The sequence below is a fragment of the Primulina huaijiensis genome, chromosome 9 (assembly GCF_012295235.1).
Source record: "Primulina huaijiensis isolate GDHJ02 chromosome 9, ASM1229523v2, whole genome shotgun sequence".
NCBI classification, from domain to species: Eukaryota; Viridiplantae; Streptophyta; class Magnoliopsida; order Lamiales; family Gesneriaceae; genus Primulina; species Primulina huaijiensis.
In genome coordinates, this window is record NC_133314.1 from 16,701,767 (window position 1) to 16,721,629 (window position 19,863).

At 35.7% G+C, this 19,863-nt stretch overlaps 1 protein-coding gene across 1 annotated transcript; it reads right to left on the reverse strand.

Moving 5' to 3' along the window:
- Positions 1 to 10,865: 10,865 nt before the first annotated feature.
- LOC140985143 (26S proteasome non-ATPase regulatory subunit 13 homolog B-like) lies at positions 10,866 to 14,773 on the reverse strand. The gene is made up of 6 exons (XM_073452904.1): positions 14,515 to 14,773; positions 13,135 to 13,581; positions 12,512 to 12,592; positions 11,783 to 11,979; positions 11,583 to 11,682; positions 10,866 to 11,291 (listed from the first exon to the last, which is right to left on the reverse strand). Exons 1-6 carry the CDS (start codon positions 14,662 to 14,664, stop codon positions 11,106 to 11,108), a joined length of 1,161 nt encoding a protein of 386 aa, XP_073309005.1. The 5' UTR covers positions 14,665 to 14,773; the 3' UTR covers positions 10,866 to 11,105.
- Between the last annotated feature and the right edge of the window lie 5,090 nt (positions 14,774 to 19,863).

A 19,863-nucleotide genomic window follows, 5' to 3' on the forward strand; every position in this document is an offset into this window, starting at 1 on the left:
CTGTTTAGAATATACAGTATTCCAAATATGAGTTTCATGATACTCATCATATGAGCATCTCATATTCTTTCTACTATTTGTATATTCAAGGACTTTATCTATGCAACATGCATGGGTATACATATAAAGAAGTGCCAAAAAAATAATTTCAAATATTATTAAAATAAAGACTGTTTATACATAGAGTTTCATTGTGAACACTCGGCCAACACTTGGCTCGACGTGCACCTACTCTAACAGGACCCCGTGCCCAGGTCTGGCTCCGGGTCCGGGTCCGTGTAGGTTCTGGAAAGACCTACCGAAAAGAAGGAAGGACACGGACCCCGTGCCAGGGTCCGTGTTGGGGTCCGTGTAGGCTCAAAAATCTGACACTTTGAGGGAAACAAAGGCACGGACCCCGTTCTTGGGTCCGGGAAGGGGTCCGGGTACCTACTATAAATGCAACCCACGAAAATTCATTACAGTTGATGCTTAATATTCTTAACTCGATTGAACGGACTATGAACCAACACCCCGAGACCCATCCTAGGATGCTATTACCTTGTTCCAAACCCGTACAAACACCCCTAAACAACGACATCCACCCTACGACATAATACAACTCAAAAACACGGAAATTGACACCAAATCATTTCTTACGACTTCTAATGGATTCAAGTGCCTATCGACACTAACCGGCAAACCAAATACCAACCCAACATCATACTAACATAATTTTTCAACCCAACCCAACATCATACTAACGTAATTTTTCAAAAAACACAGTTTGAGCAGTCTCACAAAAATGATCATAACTCACTCATTGTTCGTCCAAAAATTTCTCTTTTTATATCAAATCGAAGGTATCAAAAATTTCTACGTTTTATATGTTGAAAGTATTCCCAAATTCGCGACCAAAAAGTCGCAGTAATTCAAAGTACAGTAGAGTTTGAAATTTCAGATCTGAAAAGTATTTCAAAACGAATCCAATAAATTTTCTGCTCAAACTCCTACATAGCATACACATGTTTTCATACAAAACACATCAAAATTTAATACTATGAGAAGATCGATGCGAACAAGAAAGTTTATACATGCCTTTTGATGTGAAAAACTCACGATACGGTGATACCGAAGCGGAAACGGTGCGAGGCTTGATTCGGGACGGATGTGGCACTATTTTCTTGCAACGAAAGTGACAAAAGTTTGCTGGAAATGGAGAGGGATAGGGGCGGCTGCTCTATGATAGAAGAATCCTAGGTTTTTCTTTTAGAAAAATATAAAATCTGAATGGAATTATGTGTGTGTGTGAATCGGTTTTTGGTGGGTGTAAAAACGTGTGTGTGCGTGTGTTTAGGTGACAATTAGGGAATAAAAATTGCTTGATTATAAATTAACCACTAATTTAAAAGTTAATCAAACACTAACTTAAAAATTCCCTTAATTGAAATAAAATGCACACTAATTTTATTAAATTCTCCTTTTTAACAAAATAAAATGTACAAAGTCAACTTTAAAAATGTTAAAATTCTAAACTTCCTAAATAAATAAATTAAGCTTTTAAAATGCTGAAACTTAATAAATTAATTAAAACGTCCCAAATCTTAACTTACAATAAATACCACATTTAAAATTTTCAAAATCGTCGCCGATCTCTTTTCCTCGATCCCGCTTCGAATAATCGCCTGAAACAAGAAACTCGAGAAAAATATTTTTAACGTGCATCACATAAACATAAATAATTTAAAATAATACAATTTTCATAAATCATGCATCTCAAAAAAATCAATTTAAATTTGATTAAATAATTTAACAATTAAATGAATGAATGTAATTTACGTGTACTAATTTTGGGCACCACAGTTCCTCCCCCACTTGTAAAAATTTCGTCCTCGAAATTAACTCTTACCAAACAATTCTGGATAGCGACTCCTCATGTCTGCTTCAGTCTCCCAAGTGGCCTCCTCCACTGATTGGTTTAGCCACCGGACTTTGACTAGCTTGGTCACCTTGTTCCGAAGTCTCCGCTCATGTCTGTCTAGGATTTGGACAGATCTTTCCTCATACGACAGATCTGGAGCAAGCTGCAACGGCTCATAACTCAGAATATGCGAAAGATTAGCTAGATACTTCCTCAGCATTGAGACGTGGAATACGTTGTGTACTCCGGCCAGATTCGGAGGTAGGGCTACACGATAAGCTAGCGTCCCAACTCTGTCAAGAATCTCGAACGGCCCAATAAACCTCAGACTCATCTTGCCTCTTTTTCCAAATCTCATAACACTCTTCATGGGTGCTATCTTCACGAAAACGTGATCACCTACGGCAAACTCGAGATCTCTTCTCCGCTTGTCAGCATAACTCTTTTGACGACTCTAGGCGGTCTTCATCCTGTCTCGGATCTTGACCACCACATCTGCAGTCTGCTGAACAATCTCTGGACCAAGTTCTGCTCTTTCACCGACTTCATCCCAGTGAGTCGGCGACCTGCACTTCTTTCCGTACAATGCCTCGTAGGGAGCCATACCTATGGATGATTGAAAACTGTTGTTGTCGGTAAACTCCACTAGAGGTAGCTTAAATTCCCAAGTCCCATGGAAATCGATCATACAGGCTCACAATAAATCCTCAAAAATCTGAATCACTCGTTCAGACTGGCCATCTGTCTGCGGGTGAAATGCAGTACTGAATAGCAACTTCGTCCCCATGGCTACACGTAAACTCTTCCAAAAGGACGATGTGAATCTCGGGTCCCTGTCGGACACAATAGAAACAGGGATCCCGTGCAACCGGACTATCTCCCTAATATAGAGCTCCGAATACTGCTTCATGGAGAAAGTCTTCTTCACTGGCAAGAAGTGTGCTGATTTGGTGAGTATATCCACTATAACTCAAATGACATTAAATCCCCTGACTAACTCTGGCAACCCAATGACGAAGTCCATGGTAATATTCTCCCATTTTCACTGGAGATAGAGAGCGGCTTAAGCATTTCTGCTGGCCTCTGATGCTCTGCCTTCATCTGCTGACAAGTGAGGCATTCAGACACGAATCGACGGATGTCCCGCTTCATCCCTTGCCACCAATACAGAATCTGTAAATTCATGTACATCTTGGTACCTCCTGGATGAATAGAATACGGTGTTGCATGAGCCTCTGTCAGAATATCCTCTCTGATTGAATCCACACTAGGCACTTACATTCTACCCCCATATCTCACAATACCATCAGACACTGAGTAGAGTACACTACCCTTGGCTTCATCCTTCAGTCTCCATTTCTGCAACTGCTCATATGAAGAATGACCTCTACGGATTCTGTCTAGCACAGAAGACTGGACTGCAGATTAGACAGCTTAGGAGTTTTGTCCTTATGATAAACCTCAAGGCCAAATCTCTGAATCTCAGACTGAAGAGGTCTCTGCACTGATAACTGTGCTATGACTGCAACCTTTCGGCTCAAAACATCTGCCACAACATTAGCTTTCCCCGGATGGTAGCTAATTTCACAATCGTAGTCTTTCACCAACTCTAACCACCGTCTCTGTCTCACATGCAGTTCTTTCTGCGTGAAGAAATACTTGAGGCCCTTGTGATCAGTAAATATCTGACATTTCTCGTCGTACAAGTAGTGTCTCCAAATCTTCAAAGCAAAGACAACGGCGGCTAACTCAAGATCATGAGTCGGGTCGTTCTTCCATGCACCTTCAACTGCATGGAAGCATTTGCTATAACCCGACTATGCTGCATCAACACTGCGCCTAACCTGAGCTTAGATGCATCGGTGTATAACACGAAATCTCCCTGCCCTGATGGCATGGCTAACACCGGTGCTGAAATAAGAGCTTGCTTCAAAGTATCGAAGCTCTTCTAACACTCGTCACTCCAAATGAATTTGGCATTCTTCATTGTCAATGAAGTGAGTGGCACTGCTATCGAAGAAAACCCTTGAATAAATTTCTTGTAGTAACTTGATAGGCCTAGGAAACTGCGGATCTCTGACGCATTCTTCGGCTCAGCCCATTCCTTAGCCGCTACTACTTTAACTAGATCCATCTCGATGCCACTGCTAGATATTAGATGACCCAAAAAAGCTATCTTCTCCAACCAGAATTCACACTTACTAAATTTTGCAAACAACTTGTGCCTCTGCAAGATTTTCAAAACTGTACCCAAGTGCTGACTGTGCTCCTCATGGCTCTTCGAGTAAATGATAATGTCGTCAATGAACACTATGACGAACTGATCTAGGTAGGGCTGAAATACTCGGTTCATGAGGTCCAAAAAAATTGCTGGAGCATTTGTCAGTCCAAACGGCATACTAAGAACTCGTAATGCCCATATCTACTTCTGAAGGCTGTCTTAGTTTTACTTTACTATGACCTCGAATTCTGACTTATCTCACAATTCTCAATATTAAAAATGGAGGTTCAAACTTATCGTATCTTACTTTCCTTATACTATGCCTGAAAAGATCATCGATCTATTACATTAGCATATATGCAGTTCAACCTAAGAAATCTTAGCACCAAAAGTTACTGATCAACTTCTATCCTTGGTACTACACTCAAAAGTTAAACCTTGTCTTAACCCCATAATAATATTGACCTACGATCCTTGAATCTAATCTTTACCTTACGACACCAAACTTACGTAACTTAGTTATTTACAAGTAAATCCCGAATATAAAATTGTTGCTAATCTTAAATTTCGAGTAACATTAATCCATAAAACCCCAAAATATACAATATCGATCTTCTGCTTAAATAATAAAACCTTCTTAGCATCAAAAACATGTTTAAACGATTTCCTTCCCAATTACATTATAGTTGAGGCCTAAGATACTTGGACCTTTTTTATTGGAACGAATGTCACACTTTGACGTATCCTCAATACTTAATTCATTCTAACGTATAAAATTTAATAAGTTTCCCAATGTTAATGATGGACTAACCCTAATAAATCAACTTCACTTATAACCCATAGAATTCTAGAATCCTCATATAAAGATTTTAGATTTCTTACTCGATAAAAATCTTAATATTCGACCATTGGTAACCTATGTTGAATACGACTAATTCTTTTTTGTTTTTATTTCACCCAATATCCCCGTATGAACACCTATTTCATAAATTTGAAATTAAAACTTACACAACCCAAGTAGTCTTAGATAACCTAATCCAGTACTCATATCCACTTAATCTTAAGTTTCTTAATGACTTACAAAGATTTCTGAAGACAAGGTGCCTGATAGGGCCTCTTGCCCTGCCTATCACTCTCGATGTCCCTTTCGTCCTGCTTTGCAGCCAAGGCTCTAGATACGGCAACAGCATAGGTAGTAGACCAGCCACTCGAACATCACGGAGCAAGATTGGCCGTAATCCTTCAATAAAATGCCCCAACTTCTCTCGAGCATCATTCGTAATCAGGGGCACAAAGTGACACCCCCTCTCGAACTTCCTCACGAACTCAGCTACGCTGCTGTCTCCCTGACGCAACGTCATAAACTCCCTAGTCAGTCTGGATCGTACTTCCTCAGTGAAGTACTTGGAGTAAAATACCTCCTCAAAGCCAACCCATGACAGAGTCTACAGATTCACCGACACAGACGCGCTCTCCCACCACAGCCTTGCGTCCTCTGTCACTAGAAATGTGGTACACCTGACCCTGTCTGCATCCTGCAGCTCCATAAATGTAAAGATCACCTTGATGGACTTAATCCATCCTTCAGCTATCATCGGGTCAGTAGTCCCCGAGAACTCCTTCGGATCCATCCTTCTAAACCTCTCATAAACAGCCTCTGTTCTGGGCTTCGCCCCTGTATCCACTGTAGCTTCATTCCCAGCAAACTGTGCGAAGAACTGAGTCATCCCTGCAAGCATCTGAGCTTTCATATCTGGGGGTGGAAGAGGAGGAGTGGCCCTCTCCTCATCCCGAGGCTCTCTACCCTCATCGCCTGCTCCACGCACAATCCTACGTCTAGGGGCATACTGTTCCAACATTTACCCAACACGTAAACCCCACATGCAGTAACATAGTATTTATATCATAAGATGCACGTAATTCGAGCTTAAAACATGTACATGCTGAAATCATGACTTGAAGCTTAATACATGAAAGAATTTAAAACGTTAAAATTTACAGACTTGAGGTGTGACTTCGTGAGCTTCTCGCAACTGGCAGTAGGCATAACCCTTTACAAGAACACCGCTCTGATAGCAACTGTAACGTACCTTACTTTTGAACTACTTTAAAATTTGCGGAAAAATAACAATTTTCATAAATAAATCGTGAACCTTCAAAATTCGATGAAACAAACTGTTCATCCCAAAATAGTTGCACAAAAGATCTCAAAGTAAAGTTTGCCAAAAGTATTTGTTTAAAATCTCACAACCAATAACATAAATCAGAGTATTTTGGACATTCATAAAAACTTAAAACATCGCGGTCCTCGGGTTTAGCCTCCCGCTCAGTCCAAGCCAGCTCACTGATCCCTGCCTCTCGTCTCCTCAAACTCATCCTCACCTGCACCGATCAAGTCTAGTGAGTCTAAAGACTCAACATGTATAAACTGGAAGTAACAAGTAATACGTAATAAAACCACATGCATCTTCAAAATAGGACGTACATACTCAAAACTTGAACATGCAACAAAACTTGAACATACATACATACATAGACGTGCCATCAACGTTAAACTTCTCTTAAACATGCTTGCATACTTGTACATACTTGAACATACATAAACTTCATCATTTTGCGTAGAGGCATGTTTCAAAGCAAGTGACCCATACATGAATACGCCTGATCAGACTAAACCACAGTACTGGACTGACAAGGAAGATCCACTGCCACATACATGAGATCTCCGTTCATAATTTAACGGGTGGAATGGTCCCTGGTCATACTTTATCGCTTTCCAATCCTGATCTAAACCCGTTTATAATTTAACGGGGTGGATTGGTCCCTGGTCATACTTTACCACTTTCCAATCTCATACATAATTTGGTCACAAGACATTTAGCATACCTCAAAACTTAAAAGTATTTTCTTGCACGTCGAACATACTTACTTGGCGTTGAGGGATTCGTTGGATCTCGCTTGGGGCTACTGCTGCACATACTAACATGAATTACAACACTTAACTTGCATAACTTAGACGTCTGTATTCGTGCTCACCACCGAATTAAATAAATAGATTATGATGTTCTAGATCACTCGGGCCTTGACCTCAATTAATCATCGTGCTAACCATGATCTTGAACCCCAAATCAAATCCTAAGGTGACATTAAAAAGTATTCCCAAAATGAAGGTACACGGACCCCGTGCCCAGGTCCAGCTCCGGGTCCGGGTCCGTATAGGTTCTGGAAAGACCTACCGAAAAGAAGGAAGGACACGGATCCCTGCCAGGGTCCGTGTTTGGGTCCGTGTAGGCTCGAAAATCTGACACTTTGAGGGAAACAAAGGCACGGACCCCGTGCTTGGGTCCGGGTACCTACTGTAAATGCAACCCACGAAAATTCAATACAGGTGATGCTTAATATTCTTAACTCGATTGAAAGGACTATGAACCGACACCCCGAGACCTATCCTACGATGCTATTACCTTGTTCCAAACCTGTACAAACACCCCAAACAACGACATCCACCCTACGACATAATACAACTCAAAAACACGGAAATTGACACCAAATCATTTCCTACGACTTCTAATGGATTCAAGTGCCTATCGACACTAACCGGCAAACCAAATACCAACCCAACATCATACTAACATACCTAAATGTAGCAACGATCACCTGTCGATCCCCAACGAAGCCTGCAACAATAAAACTTCAAGAACACATCGATAAGGTAATTTTTCAAAAAATGCAGTTTGAGCAGTCCCACAAAAACGATCATAACTCACTCATTGTTCGTCCAAAAATTTTGCATTTTATATCAAATTGAAGATATCAAAAAGTTCTAGGTTTCATATGTTGAAATTTTTCCCAAATTCACAACCAAAAAGTCGCAGTAATTCAAAGTATAGTAGAGTTAGAAATTTCAGATCTGAAAAGTATTTCAAAACGCATCCAATAAATTTTCCGCTCAAACTCCTACATAGCATACACATGTTTTCATACAAAACACATCAAAATTTAATACTATTACAAGATCGATGCGAACAAGAAAGTTTATACATGCCTTTTGATGTGAAAAACTCACGATACAGCGATACCGAAGCGGAAATGGTGCGAGGTTTGATTCGGGACGGACGTGGCACTATTTTCTTGCAACGAAAGTGACGAAAGTTTGCTGGAAATTGAGAGGGATAGGGGCGGCTGCTCTATGATAGAAGAACCTAGGTTTTTCTTTTAGAAAAATATAAAATCTGAATGGAATTGTGTGTGTGTGTTAATCGGTTTTTGGTGGGTGTAAAAACGTGTGTGTGCGTGTGTTTAGGTTACAATTAGGGAATAAAAATTGCTTGATTATAAATTAACAACTAATTTAAAAGTTAATCAAACACTAACTTAACAATTCCCTTAATTGAAATAAAATACATACTAATTTTATTAAATTCTCTTTTTTAACAAAATAAAATATACAAAGCCAACTTTAAAAATGTTAAAATTCTAAACTTCTTAAATAAATAATTTAGGCTTTTAAGATGCTGAAACTTAATAAATTAATTAAGACGGCTCAAATCTTAACTTAAAATAAATACCACATTTAAAATTACCAAAATTGTCGTGGTCTCTTTTCCTCGATTCCGCTTCGAATAATCGCCTGAAACAAGAAACTCGAGAAAAATATTTTTAACGTGCATCACATAAACATAAATAATTTAAAATAATGCAATTTTCATAAATCATGCATCTCAAAAAAATCAATTTAAATTTGATTAAATAATTTAACAATTAAATGAATGAATGGAATTTACGTGTACTAATTTTGAGCACTACACATGCATAACATCATTTCTTCTCCCGGATCATAAATTTTGTCATTAACTTCAACTTGTACTTTGTCTTCGCTTCGAGCTCGAGCTCGAGCTGCTCGAATAATGAGACATTTGTATATAAATTAGGATTCAAGAAATAAATATTGAAGGTGCAATTGAAAATATGAGAATGGAAAAATATATATATATATTGAGTGTGATTGATGAGTAGAAATGTGTTGGATAAATGAATAAATTTGTAGAAATTGATCATTATTTATAGTGATTTTTTATTATTTTATTTAACTAGCTGTTATAGTTTTTTTAATAATATTTTATAATAACTAGACGTTATATTTTTATCTTATAATAACAAGCTGTTTGGTTTAATTAAACTAGATATTGGAGATTAAAATTTTATTTATATCTAAAAATTATTTAAAAAAATTATAAACAATAATGAAATTATGTGTCGTAGTTTTGAGAATTATGTAAGAGTCTTACTACACTTAGTAGGAAAGAATTTAGTAAATCACCATATGGAACTAATGTAAGTCTTTCTAACCATATAGTTACTATTACATCAATTGAAAATTACATATTCCATTTCTCTCAAATTTGGTCACAAAGACGTTCATGAACCATAAGCTGCTCCGGCGTCATTTGTGAAGTGTCTTTCGAAAGGATTTCGTATTCCTTAAAAAAATATTTGCTCTTTTTAGCTTCAGATTTGTGCAAAGCCGCTTTTGATTTCATCTCCTCTATTGCAAGTTCTTTTTGTTTCCATTCAGATTCGTTCTTGTTTATGTCTGTATACTGAGTAAAACTTTCAAACATACTGTCATATCTTGTTGTCATATAATCCATTGATGATTTTGCTTTGTTTTTCCCTTTCTTTTTGCGGCTTTTTAACCTATTGAACGAATCTCTTCTTCGTTTATATTTAATACAATATGATTTCTTCTGCTGGAAGTTAAGGATATAATTTATAAAGTAGGCTTTCGGACCATTTTTTGTACATAATGTTATTGTTATTGTACAGGGAGTTATGCAAGTCATTACCGATTGGCCAAAAATTGGAACAATATAAACATCATAAAAAGAAGATGAAGCTACCCAAGAGTATAGTTACTAAGTTTCATTGTTTAGTGGAAGTGAGGCGGCTTTGATTGGTTGGGTCACGATAGGCAGACAACGGATGTTGACAGAGATGAGTGCCAGCCAAGAATGTACTCGCGGTTGCAATAAGGACAGCGGCAGACGCTTGCTGGCCCGCCAGTGTTTCTATGGTAGCGACAGCCGGGCTTGTAACTCAATGGTCTCACCCCCTGGAAAAGTCGGTTTTTCTGGGTTCGATCCCCCTCCCCGCGTGAGTTGTAATAAAAAAAAAAAAAAAGGAAAAATCATGGCTACGATCGTGGGTGGCACTAGAAAGAAGTAGGTGAGCTGTTGGGTCGGGCTCATTGTCACCACCCTGTGGGCGACGGTGAGGGGGTCGTGAGCTAGCCTAGTTCGTGAGGGCATCATTTGGTATGGACGATGTGAGACAAAATAAGGAATCAATCAATCTGACAACACACAAATTAAGACTTGCAAACACTACAAAATTTCGGTTCTCGTATATAACAACTTTTCATTTTTCTACTCTAGTTTTCAGCGCTTTTCATCCAACTTTGATATTTTTTTATATTTCTAAATTTTTACTAGTTATTGTAAATTCAAAATCATATTTAGACTTTATTTCTAAACTTTGTATTTTTTTTAGTGCATAATAGTTTAAGAAATCACAACAAACGTTCAGATTTATACTTATTTCGCTTGAATTCTGAAAAGTTAGATTTTTTGTATTTTTCACTCAAGTTGATTTATTTGCACTCGACACACTCGGGGTCCATAAAAGTGTGCAAAAAAATATTATATTCCAAAAAAATTAGAGCAGTATACAAAATAAACGGATACGAATGTTAAAGCATGTACTTCATGATTGAATCGATTGGATTTTCACTTTTACACGGTGCAAAATCGAGGAGAGATGCATATAATGGAGCTCGAATAAAATGATTCAAAATCAAGGCATGCGTGTATTCAAAAGCTCAAAGCCGTGCAAGTATGTTCAAGAAAAGGATATACAAGGCTGGCACAGAATCCTCGCTGTCTTCCCGATAAAAGATCGAAGAAATACAAGGCTAAAGAGCCAACATTATGCAGCGACTAAATCAGGTGTCTCAGCCTCAACAGATACCAAAGTTGTGTGTACTTTATCCACCCAATTGTCCAGCCGCTCGCGTAAGGATTTGATCTGAGGAATCCCTAAAACTCTAGGTTGTACCCAAGAAACATATACAGTTCCCTCAACTTGGTCAATCATTCCCTCGATGAGATGCACCTGCAACGTGATTCAACAAGCCAATCAACCTCTACAAGAACCAAGATTTAACACAACTCAAAAGTAAGGTCCTACATATTCGAGTAACCTGGATGTGTACTACATGAAAATTGAACCCTATAGATGCTGCTTACCAAAAAAAGCCAAAAACAAATGTCTCATCCAGTCAATGTACGTAATAAGGTTACCATTGCTGGCATCTTGAACGTGTCAAGGAAACTAGTACTTTCATGCATGTGTTATTAATATGGACATTTTGCAGAGCATACAACATTCTAAACATGAACTTACGGAAAGGCTCTTCATAAGAAGAGACTCCACATCTTCCACAGTAAGTTTTGTACGGTCTGCAATGATACTTAATGGAATGGTTCTATCTTCGGAAGGACGGCTGCAATTAAAAACATATTTTGTGAGTTCAATGGAAATTACACAACATAACAAAATGAACTCATGAAAACTATCAACTTCAAGAGTTTTTGCAGTTTCACCTGAAGATAATCTCCATCAAGCAGAGAATGTTGATCTTCTCCAGAAGCATTTTCTCATTCTGAACCAGTGCTGGTTGGCTACTCAGAGCAGCTCTATGGATGTGACATAGTTCTTGATAACGAACTAAATCACCAGAGTTGAAGGATTCAATAATATAGTATAACCACTCAACTTTAGTCCCTAATAGACTTTTTATCTGAAGAAATTTCCAGGATATAAAGTATCAGATATAATCGAGAGGCATGAATATCAAACAAATACCCGAAGGAAACAACATACTCTGCGTATTTTCAATAATCAGAAAACTGCAAATGACGTATCAGTTACTTTTATGATAATCCCCACGCCAACTCAAGTTTTTATCTGAGAAAGTTTCATTATCTTATACACATTTAAATTTCATCACAAGACTGGATCAACTAACTTTCAACCAAACAAAACGGTGCCCATGTATCTTTATTAGCACACATCTGATAAACGTAAAAGCATAAGCAAATTTTATTTTTCTACGAACAAGAAAAATAAAAGGAAAATCTCCAAGTAATATCTGGTGCTTCAAGCCACCAGCATATTATTCATAGCTTTTACTTTTTCCTATAAATGCACACACATCCTAAATCTGAATATATCGTATTTTCAGTCTTCATGCTATGTGATTGGTAAAAATTGCAAAACATATATTTTGAAATTTTAAAAAAAGTATAATGAGTTTCAGACCGATGACTTACGAGCGGGTGTGCAAGAAGTTCCCCGAAGTTGTAAATGTTTTCCCCCAATAATGCTGATAAGGATAAGTCAAAGGCCAAATCCTACGGAACAATAAAAGAGATCAGTAAAATTAAGCTTAAATGAAAACTTGAGGACATATTATCCACGAATAAAGCTTAAATACTTAAACCATAAATGATAGCTCATAAATAATAGCATTGTCCTGATTTTCCGATAGGAATTACAATTACTTCCACGTTCCTAATATCAAAAACCCACTATATAATCTTCATTCAATATCAATTTGAATCTATGCTTCTTATTCGAACCAAAACTTTGAAGAATCTGAAGACTGCTATGTGGGTAAAATAAGACTTTGTACACTCGAAGAAAATGTCAAGTCATGACTTATAATATTTTTTTTTAATCTATGCTTCCTACTCGAGCGAAAACTTTAAAGACGCAGAAGAATGCTATAGGTTAAAATTATATTTTGTATACTCCAAGAAAATGTCGGTCATGGTTTGTAATAATTTTTCCATCAGTTAACTTCATGTTTCAGGCGTGCATGAAAAATGAATCTTGTAACCACCTTATTGAAACACAACATTATAGTAAGTAGAATCTTTTCAAGAAAACCTACCAGCTTAAATGATTCAGAGAAAGACTCTACTGACGTGTAAGCCAGATAAAGGAGAGAACTTTTGTAGAACTCCGCAAATTCTTGACGAAATTTGTGGAATTGTGATGAAATCCAATGGTAGCTTGCATACACAGATGGATCAATGTCAGTCATGCCATCAAGTGTACTCTTTCCCTCCTCCAAAAGCCTCTTACAATCTTTTTGATCACCATTCTCAAGCTTAAGTGTAGCAATCTGCATCTTGATATAAAGTATTGGCTCGTCTATGCGCATTTCTTTGGTGGTGCGAAGCTTCTCAATCACCCCTTCTAGATAATTAATTGCTGCCATTTTCTCTGGATATTGTCGAGAAACTATCACAGCAAAATGGGCAAGCTTGAGGAGATTAATCTTTGTCTCAAAATCGGTTATAAAATTGTGGTAAAGCTGTATTAGAGCATCCCCAGCCTGAGTGAGTAAAGAAAGAGACCAGAAAATTAGGCAAGATTAAATTAAACAGATAAAGGTATTAAACAGATAAAAGAGCTACGACACGGACAATTGAATTATTCAGAGCATAATGAATAGTTAGCTTATCTTCCTTAGAAGGATGTACACAGATGAATAATAACTATAGTAGAGAAAGTTTCAGCAGAGAAAAAAACGAATCCTAGGTTCTTCCGACTTCACTCTGCAAGCCAAATCTGGCCGTCACACCTCTCTACAAAATTTTGCAGGATCCTCCATCAGCGGATGCTATGTAAAAAGTAATATCTACATACAATGGTTAGTATTTGGTTTACATTTGAAGAAGGGCCATTTCTTGGTGGCATTAATACTTGTCTAACAGCAGATTCTATCACTAAATGACACCGATTAACAGTCCGGTCTAATCACTTTGCATGGAATATGCAGGAAAATCCGCAGTGGTCCAGTATCCTGTTTCTCTATTATCAAGAAATAACGTACAAAAATGCGTTGCACAGCATCCTCACATGAAACAAACATAAAACTTTGATGACCTTTCCACCATATATCTTGAGAAAGGAGATAAAATAGGGGAGGGAAAATATGCCTCGTGCTGCAGGCATTTGATGACAATAGCTATAGAAAGCAATTGGATGCATTTACCAGTATAAATGTCTAAAACTCAAACATGATGGCCTGGCAGGAAGTCACCTTACATTAAAGCAATATTATCCACGCTCAAAAATAAATTTCCAGATCATGAAAATCTATAGAAGACATAACCCACACAAAACAAATGCCCAAATCCTCAATCAAGACTTGCTTAAAAGCACACGAACGGAACCCTAAATCCTAAATATTCAACGATAAACCAAATCACACAATCGGTGACAAAATTAATACATCCATTAAGATGAATTTCGATTACATCACCTGAAATACAGTAAGGGCAACGAACTGTTCGAGCTTTAGAGTGAGCTGGTGCCAGAGCTTCCGCTGGTACAGATCTGAAAGAGCGGTGTACCATTCGGAAAGCTCAGGGTGCGATGTGCGCTGCGCATCCAAATACTGCAAAGCCGCCATTAAATTTATGCTCCCTTCTATTGGATCGACACCGAATTACAGGAAAAAGGTTGGAATTATCGAGAGAAGAAGAGAGAGACTCTGGAAATGGAGATTTCAATGGGAGTGCTTTTGTATGTTATGCTTAAATCTTGATTTTGTAAACCCCCTTTGTTTATTTCCTACCCTCTTTTCTTTTTGCCGAAGAAAGGAATAAATTATTATTATTATTATCAATCCTAATTTCTTTTTTGAATCTTAAAATAAAAATAAATATTTTGAAATTACCTAATTGTAATTAAGTACTGCTTATTGACGAGATGATGATGGATAAAAATTAAATATAATGTTCTACTGATAGTAAAATAAAAGGTTAGATAATTAATCTGATATAGTATTCGAGTTGGTAGAATCTATGAGCCATTGACCAATTATCATAATTTCGATTTTCTCTATCAACGTTTTCATTAACGAGTTTGACATTAAGTTTGATCAATACGGTTTACATGACTAACGTAATTTGCATGTTATTACACTAATATGTTAGTATATCCGACACGCACTGAAAACTAACGATTGTGGNAAAAAAAAAAAAAAAAAAAAAAAAAAAAAAAAGAAGGTTAGATAAATAAGCGAGATTCCAAAATGTGTGCATGATAATAACCGTAAACTTCAAATTTTAAAAAAGTTAAACGAGTTTAGTACAAGTTTAAATGTAAAAAAGTGTCTGTAATTTTTTATAATTATAATTTCAGTGATATTATGTCAATTAATAAATAAAATAATACTGCAAATAGGGGTAAGTAAGAATAAATTATTATGGACTCGAGTTCTAAGCTATTTTGGGTAGTTAGTGACTTAGTGCAATATCGATGGCCGACATGGCCCCCTAAACTACTTGTCTACGGTCTACTGGAGTTACTCGCCAAGAATGAACTTTTTTGGGGATACAAATAGGGGTAAGTAAGAATTCTAGTAAATCGAATTAACTGATACAAGAATTAATTCAGAAATTTGGTTCAGCTAATTCGGTTTTGAAGTTTAAAAAATCGATTAATTCGGTCCGTAAAAAAAATTCGGTTAACCGAATTAAACAAATTATTAAATAAATAAATTTGATTTTTTTATTAAGCTTTACATTTAATTTATAATATTTTTGTAACGTTTTTACATTTAATATTTTACATAATTATTTTTATTTTTATTTTTTATGAATATTATGTTTTATTATGATTAAAATAGAATATTCAAATTATTAATTTTATGTATAATTTTTTTTTGTAAAAAAATCGATTAATTCGTTTACCGACCGAAATAACTGATTTTAATTCAGTTCGGTTAATTCGATTTTAGTGAGAAATCGGTTCGGTTCGGTTCAGTTCAATTCGCCTCCAACAATTCGGTTAAATCGGTTTTCGGTTAATTCGATCCTGGTTTTGACCGAATATTCATCCTTAGATACAAAGGTATTTTCGAGTGAAAGCTTAAGCAGATTTGGCTTTAGTTTTTTTTTTTTTTTTTTTTTTTTTTTGTTTTTTTTTTTTTTTTTTTTTTTTTTTCAGATTGGCTTTAGTTTTTTTTTCTTTAAATTTTTTATACTATTAAATATTTATTACTTGATTAAACGATAATTTAAAATGTTATCTAAATTTTTTTCATTTTTTAAATTTTTCATAATTAGTGTGATCAACCTTTTTTATCTAAAAAAACTAGTATTTTTTAATGTTTCATGTCGTCTACGTGGGACCCGGACGCTAATCATCTTCTTAATCGTCATTGGGATAAATGGATCAATTAATTAATCTGGGTCTAAATTTTTTTTTAAAATAAATTGCGGAACGTAATGTAATTCAATCTAATATACATATCAGTATAAAAGTACAGGTCTTGTACAACAAACATCAGACTCAAACTAAGGTTCAACAACTAAATGTCAAGTGCTGAATCCTATATACATCAAGGTCAAAGTCTATAGTCTCCACTCTAATCACGATCTCTCATCATCTCCTCGACCCTGATCATGTCCCACCTGTTGCCATGCACACATACAAACACGACAACAGCCGGATAACTCCGGTGAGATATACATCCTAGTATAAGTCAACGAAACATGCAATCATATAAACAACGTAAAAACATGTAACAGATATCAGTCATATGTATCAACTCTGAAAACATAATCTATATAAAACTATCAATCAAGTCATGACTCCATATCTCAGACTAGACTCATTCCTAGTCTAGGGATCCCGGTTTCCAGACGTTTGCATACTATATCGAATCTCAGCAATAGAAGTAACTGCACTCCTAAGCAAACATCGATATAAATCAAACATCTAGTGTCTTGACCTATCCGACAAAGACTTTGGCATTTTCATCAATATACTATCCTGTGACAATGTGCCAGTGACGATTCCATCACTATTCGGCACTACTGTCACAAGATCACTCGTCTAATACATGCTTTCTATAAATCAATAGAACAAGCATATCAATGTCAAACAATTGCAATAAAATAAAGTATGTGGTTTTAGGGAAACTAGAGTCCAATCTGACTCAAGTTCATCTCCCGGTTAACGTCGACTTATACCTTTCGTTCGTAGTCTCGGTCTGAAGAATTGGAAGTTCTGAATTCAAGACTGTCTCAGTCAATCTGAAATGACATATCGAGAATAGCAATATCAACATTCCATTCACAATTCAATACCGAATCTGATCAATCTGAATTTATATCAAAATCAACGGCATAACGGTACCATCCCGATACTCCCGTCAATACCATATTAACAGATATCAATTACCAACCATATCTCATATCCAATACAATCTGTAATCAATCCATAATCCAAATCTATTCAATTTCAATCAATATAATCTGAAAAATCATAACAATTCCATAATCAATCTGTTCTTCGATCTGACTTCGATTCTACGATGTCTAACATATCCAGAACACCATATAATAATCAAATAATAATTCCTCCAATATCATAATTTCAAATGATAACAGAACTCAATAAAACTTACGTCCATTTGTAGCTGTTGACAAGAGGAGTACAGAACCGTGCTCGGATTGAAATTCTGATAGACGGTTCGTACAAAATCAATTTTTCCAAGCTTTAAAGAAACTTGAGGATTCTTCGGCGCTGTTCTCGGTCCTCGGCTACATTCAGACAGAGGAATGAAGATTTTACCATATGCATTGCATGGCAAGGACAAGTGTCATATTCAAGTCCCATAATTGCACTTTAGTCCTTGAAGTCTTCACTATTTGCAATTTGGTCCTCACAACTCTTTTTAATTCCATTTCAATCCTAATTAATTACAAAAACCGTGGAATCTAATTCATCATTCCAAAATTCGTAAATATAATCTCGGATTAAAATGATAAAATCTCGGGCCTTACAGTCTATCTTTGGTAGATCGTTTTTTCCCGCATTTTTCAAATCGTTTTTTATGGATCAAGATCCTATGCTGTGGGAGAACTCACAACAGAGGTGCTATGCATTATTAAAAAAAAACTTATTTTTTTAAAAAATTGATATTTTTATATTTTAATTATTTCAAAATCAAAATTATATTTTTTTAAATTTTAAAAAATATCTTTTGAAAAACTATTTTCTTTTTTTTCATTGTTAATTTTTCTCATTCTTTTTTAAAGTTTTAAATACAAAAAATATTTTTTCCTTTATTAGATATTTAAGAAATAATCCAATTTTCAAAAAAAAATGTAAAAAAAATTTAAAAAAGACTAAGCTCTTGAACAAGAAAAATTACATAAAATAATTTTCTTTTTATATCNAAAAAAATTTGAATGTACCGTCGTTTTTTCTTGTTCGTTCGGAAACACATATTTGTAACGAAAAAATTAATTTTTAATTAACATTTTTTTAAAAAAAGAGTTGAAAAAATTATAAAGAAAAAGTAATAAGCGAGACTTCATTTTACCTCTACAATATATATTTGTAACCAAAAATAAAATTGTAACTTTAAATTGGATTATTAATCACATATTTTAATATAAAATATAAAATTTTGATTTTAAAATAATTAAAATATAAAAATATAAATTTTTAAAAAAAATAAGTTTTTTTTAATCAATGCATAGCACCCTCAGCTGTTTATTACTATATATCAAGTGGATATCAACTATTCTCTAAAAAAAAGTATTAACATAGTTGCAACAAAAGATATATGTATTTCAAAATGTTAACTACGTACTACAATCTTAATTATCGTTTGCACAATTAAATATCAATTTAAATATAACTAAACAATATTGTGGCATTACATTAATCTTACGTTATGTCTAGAGATGCACGGATTTGAAGTTATGAATTTAAATCCATCTTGTTGTTTGATTAATTTATGTTAAAATATATTTCAAATTCATCGCTTGTTAAACATTGTAGATGCAAAAATAATTACGATGAATTTGAAATTCACACAACATAAATATGATTTCAAATTCATTATTCAAATTGATACTTCCTCAAATCAAATCTTTCATTTCAAATCAAATTATCTCGCCCAAGCGCAACCTTAATGAGTTGTCGAGATTACTAGCTTATATTTGTTTATTTGTAACCATAAAATACAGCATACTTACATACATAACTGGCAACTTGCCTGCTGAAAACATTAAGTTCATAACCGAAGAAGTCGTTTCGAAAACATGTGCAATGTTTCAGGATGTTTGCTAGAAGAAAGAAGACTTTCATCAAGTAGCAAATGCATTACACTCTTCCAGTAATTTAAGGATGTTGCCTTCCGGGGCACTAATCGACGGCACAATAGCTCTGCTCGAAACGGGGCGAGGTTTTTGGCTGTGTGTCTCGGATTTGGTCGACGAGGGCATGAGAACGACGGGAAGATCTGGCTTCCTTGCTTGTTCTTTCCATATTCTTCCATGAGTTCCGTCCTAAAGATCGAATTCGATCAACTTAAATATCACATACGTATTATTTAAAACTTGATGTTTGGATGAAGATATTCATATGAAGTTACGTAAATTTACATTAAGCATGGATGGTTCTGGCAACGGACACGGGATTGGTCTATCAAGATCGAGAGGCTCCATCGGGTGAGCCACCGGCTTGAACTCGAAAGCGATTTCGATACTCTGCGTGGCAATGGATACAGCCGTGGCTATAGTTGCAGCACTTGTTGTCTCTATACTTGGAGGCAAAACTTCACGTTCATCCTGCATATACACACACT